General features: G+C 34.1%; 1 protein-coding gene across 3 annotated transcripts in view; it reads right to left on the bottom strand.

Moving 5' to 3' along the window:
- Window positions 1–15,213, bottom strand: part of LOC660983 (uncharacterized protein) — a 103,046-nt gene that overhangs the window by 46,627 nt on the left and 41,206 nt on the right. The window contains exon 1 of one of the 3 annotated variants that reach the window (XM_008193842.3): window positions 10,751–11,062. The exons of the other annotated variants lie outside the window; for them this stretch is intronic. Within the exon in view, the coding sequence (XP_008192064.2) occupies window positions 10,751–10,791 (41 nt within the window). The 5' untranslated portion in view covers window positions 10,792–11,062. Of the gene's footprint in view, window positions 1–10,750; window positions 11,063–15,213 lie in introns of those variants that run through there. 3 annotated transcript variants of the gene reach the window in all.

Genomic DNA, 15,213 nt, shown 5'->3' with positions numbered 1-15,213 from the left:
GTCTAAACTCCACATTAGTAGTAGGTATTGGGAGTTCTAATAATGATAGTCATCTGAAAATTTGTATACAGGGTGAATCAATAGTGGGTTATAATGATTTTTTTAATGTGCAATCAGCCTAATACTAATTCCAGCTGATCAGATCGGTAATCGTTAAAAATTTCAAAATTAATTAATCATTGTTCTGAAGTATTATTAAGTCTGTCTTGACTGTTTTGCTAAAATTTCATTATCGATTATTATTATTTAAAAGATAAAAATAAAAATATAAATATTTTTATTTTTTTATTTTTTTTTATTTAAAAGATAAAAACTAATGTTATTTCAACTGAAAAATCAAACAAAGTATTCAAGTAGTAAGTGCAATTAGTGTTTCTGGTTGCATCTTAGAACATGTCAGAAATAACCCTCTATTGACTCACTCTCTACAACCATAATCCGTTAGGTCATGATCAATAAAAGCTGTATTTTTTACTGCATTTTTGGGTTACTGAAGTTATTTTAAGGGAGTTTTTATCAGATTTCTCTATCCATACATTTAGTCGTTTTCTAAATATTTTGTTTTTTTTTTGGAAATTTTTGAATTTACATCTTTGAGGTCAAAAGTCTATAAATCTGCAGTTTTTAAAAATATTGATTTTTTTAATGTGCAATCAGACTAATACTAATTCCAGCTGATCAGATCGGTAATCGTTGAAAATTTCAAAATTAATTAATCATTGTTCTGAAGTATTATTAAGTCTGTCTTAACTGTTTTGCTAAAATTTCATTATCGATTATTATTATTTAAAAGATAAAAAACCAATATTGTTTCAATTGAAAAATCAAACGAAATATTCAAGTAGTAAGTGCAATTAGTGTTTCTGGTTGCATCTTAGAACATGTCAGAAATAACCCTCTATTGACTCACTCTCTACAACCATAATCCGTTAGGTCATGATCAATAAAAGCTGTATTTTTTACTGCATTTTTGGGTTACTGAAGTTATTTTAAGGGAGTTTTTATCAGATTTCTCTATCCATACATTTAGTCGTTTTCTAAATATTTTGTTTTTTTTTTGGAAATTTTTGAATTTACATCTTTGAGGTCAAAAGTCTATAAATCTGCAGTTTTTAAAAATATTGATTTTTTTAATGTGCAATCAGACTAATACTAATTCCAGCTGATCAGATCGGTAATCGTTGAAAATTTCAAAATTAATTAATCATTGTTCTGAAGTATTATTATTAAGTCTGTCTTGACTATTTTGCTAAAATTTCATTATCGATTATTATTATTTAAAAGGTAAAAAACCAATATTGTTTCAATTGAAAAATCAAACGAAATATTCAAGTAGTAAGTGCAATTAGTGTTTCTGGTTGCATCTTAGAACATGTCAGAAATAACCCTCTATTGACTCACTCTGTACAACCATAATCCGTTAGGTCCTGATCAATAAAAGCTGTATTTTTTACTGCATTTTTGGGTTACTGAAGTTATTTTAAGGGAGTTTTTATCAGATTTCTATATCCATACATTTAGTGGTTTTCTAAATATTTTGTTTTTTTTTTTGGAAATTTTTGAATTTACATCTCTGAGGTCAAAAGTCTATAAATCTGCAGTTTTTAAAAATATTGATTTTTTTAATGTGCAATCAGACTAATACTAATTCCAGCTGATCAGATCGGTAATCGTTGAAAATTTCAAAATTAATTAATCATTGTTCTGAAGTATTATTAAGTCTGTCTTAACTGTTTTGCTAAAATTTCATTATCGATTATTATTATTTAAAAGATAAAAAACCAATATTGTTTCAATTGAAAAATCAAACGAAATATTCAAGTAGTAAGTGCAATTAGTGTTTCTGGTTGCATCTTAGAACATGTCAGAAATAACCCTCTAATGACTCACTCTGTACAACCATAATCCGTTAGGTCCTGATCAATAAAAGCTGTATTTTTTACTGCGTTTTTGGGTTACTGAGGTTATTTTAAGGGAGTTTTTATCAGATTTCTCTATCCATAAATTTAGTCGTTTTCTAAATATTTTGTTTTTTTTTTGGAAATTTTTGAATTTACATCTCTGAGGTCAAAAGTCTATAAATCTGCAGTTTTTAAAAATATTGATTTTTTTAATGTGCAATCAGACTAATACTAATTCCAGCTGATCAGATCGGTAATCGTTAAAAATTTCAAAATTAATTAATCATTGTTCTGAAGTATTATTAAGTCTGTCTTGACTGTTTTGCTAAAATTTCATTATCGATTATTATTATTTAAGATAAAAAACCAATGTTGTTTCAACTGAAAAATCAAACAAAGTATTCAAGTAGTAAGTGCAATTAGTATTTCTGGTTGCATCTTAGGACATGTCAGAAATAACCCACTATTGACTCACTCTGTACAACCATAATCCGTTAAGTCCTGATCAATAAAAGCTGTATTTTTTACCGCATTTTTAGGTTACTGGGGTTATTTTAAGGGCGTTTTTATCAGCTTTCTCTATCCTTAAATTTAGTCGTTTTCGAAATATTTTGGTTTTTTTTTGAAAATTTTTGAATTTACATCTTTTAGTTCAAAAGTCTATAAATCTGCCATTCTTAAAATTTTGAAATTCTTTTTGACTTATTTAAATAAAAAGGCATAGATATTTTTTTTAGTGTTTTCAAAAATTAAAAAAAAAACTAGCAAATTTCAAATTTTTAAGATTAAGTTAGCAGAATTTTAAACACCCATTAGTCAAAATTTTCAAATGAAATGCCACAATTTTTGTTTGACTAAATTATAGAGAATTTAATTCTGCATCTGTCTGTTAACATTCTCTATACTTATGTCAACATTTTTTAAGTTATAGGGACTTTTACTTGGCACTGGGAAATTCATTAGCCATAGCTCTTGGAAACATGAGTAAATTATAAGAAATCAAAGTTTTTCAAAGCTAAATTCAATGAATTTATTTTGTTTTAACGAAAGGAAAGTAAAATTTTAACCAGAACTTATCGTTTATTCAATGGGAAACGTTTCTTTGCCAAACTGTGCAAAACTATCTGACTAGTAAAAAACTTCTGACTATTTCTAAAAAACCAACATAACATGAAAATTATCACAAACAGTTATAGGGAATGCTAATACAGATCGTTGCAGAATTAAATTTTCTGCCACCTATTGAAATAAAAATTGGGACACTCTATTTCCGATTTTCAAAGTGAAAGGTGCAAATTCCAAAATTTTCAAAAAATCCTAAATATTTCGAAAACGAAAATCTTCCTTAAAATAACTCAAGCAATCCAAAAATGCACAAAAATATTCCATTGAAAATAAGATAACTGATAACCGAAAGTGCCAACATAGACGGAACAGCCTGTATAGACTGGTCCTAAGAGCTAACAAAAGTTTATATTTCATTTTGCAATTTTTGCAAATTGCAGTTTCATTATTAATCGGTCGTTAATAAAACTGCTCTTTCCGAGTGCTGCTGTTTGTCTTGTCCGTTGATTAATTGAACCGGCGCTTTAAAAACAATTGTTATAGTTATAGTTCCGGCAGAGTTCAAACGCAGCCGTTAAAGAGCTGAGTCTGTGTAAAAAAGCTCGACAGGAAGTCCATGTTATGTTTGGCGTAGCAAAGAGAACTAACAAATTGTACAAGACAATAACATTTCCTTTATTGTTCGTCCGTTGGAGGAGGCGTCGGCGGCGTCTCGGCGACCCTTGACACGCTCCAACCGGTCCATAACTCTGACCTTACCCTTCCAAGACGTGGGGAGTTAAAGGGCACCCGATCGAGATTTACCTCCGCCTGCATTAAGGCACAATTCCATCGCGAAATTAATGATTTTTTCGGGGGAGAGCCTCGAAAAAATCTTAAATTGATTCAATTAAAACGGCAAAGCTCGAGTGTCGAGCTTAAGAGATTAGTTCATAATTGTAAGTGAATGCGCAATCTTGCACAAAGGATTTTAGTATTTGCATTGCACGCCCTTCCGGTACGTTATTCCTTATGAACAGTGGGGTCATCTGCATTTCTCGACCCTCATGTAATTAGAAGGGCGGCTGCAGAAAGCGCCTATTTATCGCTCATTAGAGCGGCTCGGTCAAGCTTTGATGTGGCAGAACGGCCAGAACTCAAACAATGGACCAAAAATCACAATAAATAATATTTGTTCTAATAGTTCTCCAACCGCGTTGCTAAATAAGGAGGGAAAAGCGTTGTTATTGAGGAAATGTGGTCTCTCCCCCACATGCTTCCGCATTAAAATTTAACGATTGGATAATTTGCCTTTTAAAAACCCATTTTTTCATTCTTTCACTTATGAATTTCAAATTATGACTGGGGATCATGAATTTGAATAAAGCATGAAAGGATTAAAATAATGAAAAACCCGGTAAAGTGTATAATCCCGCTCACGTGTGCCATATTTCCAACAGTGTCTCTTTGTGTTTTAGCAGTTAATTAAGAAGAGCCGGATGTGTAGAATTTATATTTCGTGAGATAATGTCAGTGCGGCGATGAGATGGCAGATACCTGTCTGGCGTTTAGCTGCGAGATAATTCGCTCTCCTTTCGGGAGTTAATCGGAAAAAGGCCGCGCGTTTCCTCCCTTGAAATTAATAGCGCGATATATTATAAGTTGGGCATAACGCAGCGCAACTTATAAATGGCCCGAAGTGTTGGCGAACTTCTGAACTTTTGTGTATTTATAATCTAATAAAGTGGGCGCGTAGATCATGAATTTCGTCCAGAGGGGTGACACATGGAGCGATTACGGGGATTACCGTAAGGTGCGCAACTTTTAGAGATATTGCGACGTGAAACAATGCTTATTCGACGATATTACCTCCAACATTGGGCCATTTAACTCGCGATTTATTCAAACGTATTCCATTTGCTTTAAATAACTTTACCTGCAAGAACGTTTTATGGCTCGATGGCATTCCGCCGTGTCCGAAACGACGTTTACAACAAAACGGTTTTAACCGCTTTTCTTTAAACAATTACGTTCACGGGCTATTAAGTCACACGAGAATTTCAAGCCAAACGGAAACTGCACCAAACTACACCTCCACTATTAATTACTCAAATTGGATGATTTATTTATAAACATATCAAGGGAAGCAACGTTACTACTTCTTGACGTAATTGCACTGTGCTTATGTTTCGGCAAGAAAATGGACTTTAATGAACAACGAGAGATGAAATGGCTCCCTAACTCCTTTTCTAATTAGAACTAACTGGCAGCATGTACGCTTACACGAGAGCGTAAATATCCGATTTTTATTTCTCCTACAAGCACTAAACTGGAGATACTGCCCTCAAAAACAAATAAAAAATTCCAGTCAATGATATTTAACTTTACTCGACCCGGCCAACAATTCGGTCACTTCTTTATACAAGGGGTTCCGTCTAAGCCCATTTGAAAATTTGTATACAACCATAATCTCTTAGGTTCTGCCAATGAAAATATTTTCCGGTTATACCGGAAGTCGCTGTCAACTTCCTTATATTAAATGGAAAGCTATATTTTTAATGCGTTTTTAGTTTTCATTACCTAAATTTATCAGTTTACGAAATATTTTGTTTTTTTTTGTTTTTTTTTTGGATTTGCACATTTCAGTTCAAAAATCGATATCTCTGCGATTTTTAAAAATCTGGAAATATTTTTAAGCTCCTTTGAGAAAGGAAGCTTAAATTCTTCCATTGGTGTTTTTCAGAAAAAAAAACAAATGTTTGGAACGTTAAGTTTTCAGAACTTTAAGGACTCATAACTCAATTTTTTCAAATGAAATGCCACAAGTTTTATTGCATTAAATCGTAGATAATTTAATTCTAACAAATGTAAATCTATATTAGCATTCCCTATACTCATGTTTAATAGTTTTTAAATTATAATAACTTTTAGTCACAGGCCTTATCTCATAGGTTGCCATGGAAACGAGAAAAAAAGACAGAAACAAAAAATAATAAAAAAGTTTTTTTAAACCAATATTCAATGAATTTATTTTGTTTCACAGGACGGACAACATGATTTTGAACAAAGTTTGTCATTTGTTCAATCAGAAATGTTTTTATGGCAGCAAACTATGCGAAAATAGCTGTGGTTAGTAAGAAATTTTCTACAATGTCAAAGAAAAACAACATAACTAGAAAATTATCACAGATAGGTATAGGAAATGCTAAAACAGAAATGCAGAAAACAATCCTCCTCCATCTAAAAAAATAAAAATTGGAACATCCCATTTGAAAAAATTAAGTTTTGGGTAGTTGAAGTTGTCAAAACTTAACCCTAAAATTTTTTGGTTTATTAACTTTTTTTTCGATTTTGAACAAAGTAAAGAACAGATATGGGCTTTCTCTTTTACTGTTCCAAATATGATTTCGAAATCTTTAAAATTAAGAGAGTTACCGATTTTTTAAGTGACAGGTGCAAATCCAAAAATTTTCAAAAAAACCTAAATATCTCAAAAACGGTTAAACTTAGGTATAGGGAAAGCTGATAAAAACTCCCTTAAAATAACCCAACTAATCCAAAAATGTAGTAGAAAACAGCATTCCATTTAAGATAAAAAAATTGATAACGACTTCCGGTATAACCGGAAGTGCCGCCATCTTGAAAATATTTTCGTTGAGCAGAATTTAACGAATTATGACTGAGTACCAACTTTCAAAAAAATATCTTTTTTTAAACTTTCAATACTTCCATGTGGGGTTTAGACGAAACAGCCCCTGTATATTTTTTAATTTCAGTGAACTATTACTCTTTGTATTCGGGTTCCGAAAATACTAAAAATCTTTCAATGAATGTGTCTTTTTTCTCACATAATGTTCAAATTAAATCAATTTTCTTTAATCGGTCGTAACTTAAAAAATGTTCACTTCAAATCGTTTTGTCAAGTTTACCACAAATTGAACATTTTCAGTTTTTTGATGAACTTGGCTTATAGATTTTGAGTTAACTTGATTTTATTTTTAAATGAAGGTTTATTTGAAATCCCCGTACGAGTTTACGTACGAAATGGTCGATCCGGTTGCCCGGATTGCCGCAAAATGGTTTCAGCTCGGCTGAAAAACTATTTGTCGTAAGCGAATTTAAATTTTACGCCTGAAAAGCTCATCTCCACTTGCAATTTGGCCTAACCTTGTAGGCTAGACCCGAGTCTTAAGCGCAAAAAAATTAGCACGAGACCGAGGAACAAATGGTGTATTATTATCAATGTTTTCCCTAATCCGGAATTATAAACCGCGCCGGAACAGCGTTCCGGAGCCGTTAATCACCCTGTCCAGATGCAATCCGAGTCATCCAGCGCAATAAGGACATTACCACCGCAAACACGTGTGCATAAATACACCGAATGTGGTCATAAAGTCTCGCATCCACTAATTCCAATGCTGCTGGCATGCAACAATTGAGTCGTTGGCAGTTGGCTCGAAAAAATCATTTTGACTGATTGCGATTTATTGTCGCGAATTTATCCAGCCTCTCGAGACGTTAACGAGCTAACTGTACCGGACGGACAATTTCGAGGCATATGTATCGTATATCAGCCCTAAGGAGTGGGTCATATCAGACAGAACAATTACTCAGTACTTCAGAGCTGGCTTCCGGCGACTCGATAATAGCATCTGTAGCGAACATCTGAAAAACCTATAAACAGCCATTCAAATTTAATCGAGATAGAACACCGGAGCCAATTCCAGGGCGCGCTCTTTTTTCATTATTTCAGCAACACGGGTTCGATGAAAAAAGTAAATAAAAATAACTAGGAACTTTTGCACGACTGTTTGTTTGAATTAATCAGAGGAAACAGGGACTTTTAATGGTAACATGCTCCGAGTTGCAGAATGGAAAGTTGAAAAATTAATTTATTTGCCGGATCCGGCAACGAACCGAATTTTTCATTTAAGGAAAAACACATCGATAAATCCGGTTTTTGGAATTCTTTTGAAAATAGCAACTCGTCGAATTGTTAACTGTTTCGGTAAATTAATACAATGGAAATATGTATTATTATTCCATTCATGAAGCACAATAAAGCTGATTATTGTTTAATTAAATAAAAATCCTATTTTTTGGAATGAACAATTTCAGCAAGTTATGATTTGTTGCCTCGTCCAATTTAAAATTAACCGGCTGCGGTTTTTATTAAAGCCCCCCTAATGATCGTAAAATCCTTAATTGAGAAACCAATTTGGCTCATTTCGTCGCATTTTCTTTTCTCTCGTAAGAATTATTAAATCAGGCAACATCAAACGCGACTTCTTTCAGTCTCTCCATCCGTTCTCTCTGACGTTTTGTTTTGGATTTGGCGTGTTCTTTGTGGTCGCGGATCCCATGAGACGCTTTTTATCGATTCACCCTAATTATACACTTTCGGGACGATATATTTCCACCTCCGGAAGAGCAAATGAAGGGACGCTATCTGCCCACTAAATCGGCGCGTCTTCACTTAAACGATGAAAGCTTAAAGCCAACAGCTGACTTAAATATGATTTATTGCGTCTTGTGCGTTATTTTAAGGCGACTTTATGGACTCCAGTTGCGACTTGTAAATGTGACGTGGTCACGGAGGCGCTTTCTCCCAAATGCTATTTTTATCCAAATTTTTCTGTTTTGGTTGTTAGGCTAATCTGATCCAATAATGTCAATTTTCCCCTATTTGCTCTTTTGGGCCGTTTTTACCTTTTTATCGTCGGAAGGCCTCGGGGCCACCGTTAAACTATACCGCCTGATAGTAACAGGCCGATAAGACGAGATAAAGGCCTCAAGACGGATGGAGGACGTGACCCAAAGCTAAACTTTGCAAGAACGTCGATAGAAGCACGTGTACAGGTACACAAAGCCTCCCTCGCTGAAAAAATTTCTCCATGCTCGTCATGTTTTGATTTTTATTTCGTCCACGTAGATATCTATATGCGGTGTCAGTCTATCCTTTGTAATCCTGATCCTGCGGTTCCTATGTTTGTTTGTAGGTCTGCTGACGAGATAATCTTACCCTTCGCATATAGCAGCTTTATTTCGCTAGTCGGCTTAGTATTTATTATTTTAATGCACTAGAGTGGAAGAACCGGTAGGAGATATAAACGCGCATATTAAATCTGATGACGGGTGGAAACGAAAAACAATGCAACGAATTTTATTACAAGTCAAAGAAAATATAAATTGGGCGTTAAATAAAATAACAGAGTGCCGCGAATGGGAATAATGCGATTTCTGATGTTCGAGAGGGATTTTCACTTTGTTCTTTCCTCAATTTACCCCAATAAAAATATTTTTTACACTGTTCACAGCACAAAGGGAATTGGCCAGCGGACCAACAGCAATTGTGCAAATATCTCAACCGAATTTTTCTTTTACAAATTCTAACACGCACACACCGCCTTATCCAACTTCTATTTTTAATACATCTCGCTGCTAATGCGTCCATAAAAACTCACTTTTGTATTATTTTAGAAATAAAAAGGTTGCTATTAAATAAAAATTTCTACTTTTTATTTATGCAAAATTCCTTAGTCCTATTTTTCCAATACAAATAATGTGGAGTTAACTCATATAACCCTGAACTTATTATTTTGTCGGATTTCTGTCTAAATTTAGGATTAACAGATGGTTTAGCGATTAAGGATTAAAAATGTTATAGGAAACTGATGAAAAGTATGTTCCACTTTTTATCTTTAAGACAAAGGGCGTTCTTTTAAAAATCCCTAAGATTTTATGTCAAATTCTAACGTAGTAATAATTTTCTGATCTTTGTACAAGTGTGCTTATACGAGAAATTTGAATAAAATTATAACTTAGCTCCAGTTTTGATGCCGAATAAATTCCATTCACGTTAAAATGATGCTAAGTTTATACAGTGTGTTTTTAAATGATTCTCATCTAGTTAACTTTGAAACTGGTTTATATGTAAAAAAATTATTTGTGCCGCTCTGCTCAATTGAATCCTCTGTCAATAAATGTCAAATCTGTCAGTTGATAATTTCTTTTACAAATTTCGTTAAAATGTAACTAAATTGTTACATCGTGCAAGAAAACACTTTTATTACCGAAGCTTATTTCTGAATTAGAGACTTAATAAATGGAAAATGGTAATATTCGATGTCTAAATGCCTGTCATTAGTTCTATGAAGCCGCATTTTCTGATTTTGCATGAGAAATTCACAGACGACTAGATGAGAATCATTTAAAAACACATTCTACATCTTAAAATGTTTAAATTAGTATTGAACAGAGGTTAACACTGACACTTGTAATGAATAATTAGTTGTTTAGACTTATGTAAAAGTAGCAACTTTAAACAGAAAAATTAAACAGATGTTAATCGTACTTTTAAAAGGACCGTGGGTCAAATGGGTTAAAAAGCAAAATTTGTAACGAATATTAAGCAGAAAATAAAATAAATCGCCTGCAGACATTCACCCCCGAAGAATTTATTGTTTTATCAATTCAAGGATGAAAAAAACAATAGTTATTAAACTAATTCGTTCTGAAAATGGCAATTCGAGGCAAGTAATTTTTTGTATTAAAAATTAGAATCGTGTGCGACTTTTGCCACCAGTTCTCGAATTGTTTACAAAAAGCGCATCCTCTCCCTGGAATTTTAAGTAACGCTTAAGAAGTGGCAGCATTTCAGTGCTTGAGAATGTTAAATATTTAAAGTTGCGTTAAAATCCCCGCCACTTGTAAAAACCATCTCAGTAATTGTATTTTATTACGACCCCTAATGGACTTTTCATTACGCTTCTCACATCAACTTTTTTTTGCAAAAAAAAAATTACCTGGCATCCCAGTTGCTGGTCTCACTTGTTGAAGCCGCCATCTCATCGATTATTCTCTCATAATAGCAAGTTGCAAACTCAATTAATTAAGTAATAACGGCCATAACGTTTGAACATAATCCGCGCGCGGTGCCTCAACGCAAACTTTTAAACTATTATTAAACACAACATTAACAAGCGCAAACAAAAGATAAACTCGATTAAGTTGAAACAATTTAATTACATTCATTAACACTTCACCGGCATTGTTTATATTGGAAGTCGTGCTTTACGCAAGTTGCGAGCTTTGGAGGCTGATGGCACCGCGACGACTGTCGGCGCGCAACTACCACCGACGCTTCAACGTCGCGACGCCTCAACCATGCGCAACAATTTTTTCGCTTCTTCGGCACAAGAAAAAAGCGGAAATGAAGCCTCCGATAGCATCATTATCGATAACGAATCGCAGATGAAGACAGTTGCACCTGCTCCAAACGAAGCCAATCGTTATGCAACAACTGAAGGGTTGTTCACACTTTTGTGAGAGCTTTTTCATCGAATTCGTTAGTTTTAATGGACCGGGATTGGCCGCCGCCCTCACCCGAACATGAATAAACTAAAATTTGGTGTTTTTTCGGCCCCAAATCTGCATACATTACGGCCCTGTCCTTTAATAAAGTTTTTATTGCCCTACTAACCACGATTTTGAAATTAATTTAATCGAGTGGTTTTTTGTCTCGGGCCGTTTTCGGCAACGCTCCAAATGCCATGTTTAGTTCAGTTTCGTCTAATGTCTCATAATTACGAGTAATTGCAAGGAACACGTCATAAACCTAATTAGGATTGGGCGTAAATGAATCCTGAGGTGAAACTAAATTTTAATGAAATGCGTGACCTCTCAACCCTAATTATACAGAGTGGCACAACGAAATATGGCGCAAATGTGTCACAAAGTGGGCATTAGTTTTCATTATGGCGCAGCTCCGGGCAAAAATTTACGCAGGAAAAAACTATGATTTTAAAACACATGTTGCGGACTAAACGATCCAAAAAAGTATTTAATTTACGGTTATTATTTCTCGCACCTAATGGGGTATTGTGGGGAAAGTGGCGGCTTAGGGCGATATCGTTGCGTAAGCGATTAGGGTGATTGAATTACAATTAAGACGTCGGGTTAATGAAAAAGCTCGCGTAAATTGTCGTCAGTGAGTGGAGTTTAATCGAATTTTTCACTTAGCGCGTGTTTCGCGATTAGCACAATGGTGTAAAAAGTGTCGTCGGTGTTAAAGGAAAAAGCGCCATAAATAAGCATTCATCTGAAGTAAATGTTAAAAGACATTTGGAAATGAGAAATTCGCAAAGGGGAGAAGTGGCAGATTTGAGTTGTAAGTTTAAGAAGAGAGAAGAGAAGCGGGGTTGGGGTACTCAGCAAATTGGAGCACTAAACGACAGGATGTTAAAGTAACGATCTAAGAAATGGAAGAGATCGCGACTTGATTCCGTGCCGTCCTCATTACTTGATTTAGCTAAGAGAGGCTTCGAGGAAAAAATCGCTGGTGTTCGTTAGGAAAACATCGCGCGGCTTTGCCGGATCTAGATTACAGACAATGGCCGGCACGCGGAGGCTTCATTTTCAAATCTTGGCTCAATTACTACTACACTCTTAATAACGAAGGAATTTCTGAAACAAAGGCGGGCTTCCAAGGATTACAGGCTCGTGGAAGGCTTCTCTGTGAACTGAATTAGTTGCACGAAGCAACCACCGAGAGGGTTGTATTTAAATTAGCGACCAAGAAAGCGACTAAAGTGATAAACTGCTAAATTAATAGATTGTTCACTGCTTCCCGACGTACTTTCTCTTCACAGACAATGCTGTTTACTAACAGGAGAGTTTTAATTGCCGAAATGCAGACGTGGCTGACAACACAGGACCAACTTCCGACTCGTTTACGATACTTACAAATCGCTTTTTCAACCCCAGATGCCAAACGGCGCCGACAATTGACGCGCACTCCACGGAAAGAGGGAAAAAGGAAACGGGAGATTTAAAAATAAAAGTCAAAAAACAATTTACAAAAAAAAAATTAGTTTTATTAATATACAGTGTGTTTCACACTGCCACCAACAATACATATTCTTATACGAACTCAAATACAAATTTTGAAAAATTGGATAGTCTTCTCTAGTTTGTTCACCCCTTCAAAAATTACAACATTTTTAGTTAGTTGGTGATTAAGACAAAAAGATCAGAATCATGTTCTTGATAGAAAACCTGACAATTTTTTGTGAAAAACAGAAATTTATAACTAGTAATGAAAGAAATAGTACAAAAAAGCGCTAAAAATGAAATAATAAGAATATTCAACCATCTTCCGAAAATATCTCACTCATATTGTCTTAACAAATTTAAAAAACGTCTCGAGATTTATTTATTAAGCAAATGTTTTTACTCTTGAATTTTATAATGAAACCATCGATATGCTGTGATAAATCAACCTGTACCATGTGTTTTAAATATTTTTTAAGTGTGTTTTTTAAATAGTTTATGTAGTGTTAGGTTTTTTATACTCAGTTTTATAATTTACATATAGGATTTAATTTTTTAAATGTATTGTTTTCTTTTAATTATTTATTTCCCTGCATTATTTTATATTTTTGACTTCTGTGCCATTGTAGAGTATTTTTTGAATAAAGTTTCATTCTATTCTATTCTATTCTAGTCATTAATCTGGCAACCACTGACATAAATTTCCAAAAATTAAATAATTAAACGTGTATTTTTTGTATCTATTATTGTATGATTTTTGTACATTAGGCGCAAGCCTCGTAAAGTTATCTGAAATACGCTGTATCCAATAAAAGCTTTGAAAATTTGTTTTTGATGTCTAGTTTGACATTTATTGTTTAAAATATCGTCAAGTGAATGTAGAACAATTTTTGTTTTATTTATGGTAAAATTATCCTAATAAAGTCTAGAAACTTAAGCGATCAAATGACGTTTTCGCAAGATTTAGGGCCGGTTTACAGAAGCGTCATTAATTTAATCCGCAATTAAATGCATGATTAACTGATCACATGACCAAATTGAACCAACTTGATTGGTTCAATCGCGTTGTTAATTTTTAACAACCGATTAAAATTTAATGGCGCTTTCTATAAACAGGTCCCTAAAGTCTAAAAATAGACTTAAAATATGTTAACTGATTACTAATGGTTACAATAAGAGAAATTGACACTAGTCAGTTCAAAAAAAAAATCTGTATCAACTTTAATTTTTCAAGGGTCAGTTTATAGGAAGCGTCATTAAGTTAATCTGCAATTAAATGCGTGATTAGCTAATCACGTGACCAAATTGAACAAATTTGATTGGTCTATACGCGTTGTTAACATTTAACAACGAATTAAAATTTAATGGAGCTTTATATAAAGTTTTATGAATGTATTATTCGGTTATGAATTATTCAGCAGTCTGTCACATTTTTGATGTTACAAAAATTGTCAAATATTGATACTTTATAATAAATATTTAAAAAACGTCTCGTCCTATTTTTAATTATTCTACCAAAACACATTGATTTCATCTATTGGTAAAAAAATATTGTAAACTAGTGTAATTTAAGGCAAGAGTTATATTTTTTAACAAAGTAACAGGACTGAGATTAATTGTAACAACGGAGGAATTTTCCGTTGAGGAATCGCTTCGCCCTTAAATCTGAATATCGCAAAAGTGTGTGTGACGTTTATAGTTTTTTGATTTAGCGTGGCTCGTAAATCAATTTGTTGTAAAAGATGAAAGGGTTTGTTGTAAACCGTCCCGCGCTTCAAAATTGTATATTCCGTTGCAACATTTATCAAAATAAATACTGTAAAAACGCAACTTTTATTTACTCTCGTGCAAAAAGCGCTCGTGCTCCGCATTTAGCCGTGTGATGTAACGAATCCCGCATATGGCAAATTTCAAAGTTTGAAAATGTGAGTGACGTCTCCGTAAGCTAAAAATAGAATTAAAAGCCCAGTGGAAACGAAAAACACGATCCTTTTGTCGTTTTATCTCAACCCGTAGCATCATTGTTTCGAAACGCCGGCACGAGTTGAACGGATTACTGTCACAACAAACCGAATCTGTGTTTTTTCCAGTGAACGTTGCTCGCTTACATATCGGCAAAAAGCCGCCGAGGAAAAATCCGATTTAAATGAGCCACAGAGCTGGAAACATCATTATTTTTTCTTATTTAGAGAAACAGCCATAACCCAATCAGCGTTCGTTAGCAGATACGGTACGTTTAGAGGCGACACGCACCGGCTGCACTCACAGAACGTTGCGCGAGCGGCGCCGTTGCGTTTCGCGGATTAAATCCGGCAAATGCCCCGTGACCGCACCGGAATGCATCTTGGCGCATTCCGGGCCCGGATTCGTATGAATATCAAACTTTCCGACGTGTTATTACTCAACTATGCTCGAACAATGTGCAAGACTTGCTCGA

The sequence above is a fragment of the Tribolium castaneum genome, chromosome 9 (genome assembly GCF_031307605.1).
Source record: "Tribolium castaneum strain GA2 chromosome 9, icTriCast1.1, whole genome shotgun sequence".
In the NCBI taxonomy this organism is placed as follows: Eukaryota; Metazoa; Arthropoda; class Insecta; order Coleoptera; family Tenebrionidae; genus Tribolium; species Tribolium castaneum.
The sequence above is the reverse complement of the archived record's forward strand: the minus strand, read 5'-3'. Positions and strand labels throughout refer to the sequence as shown.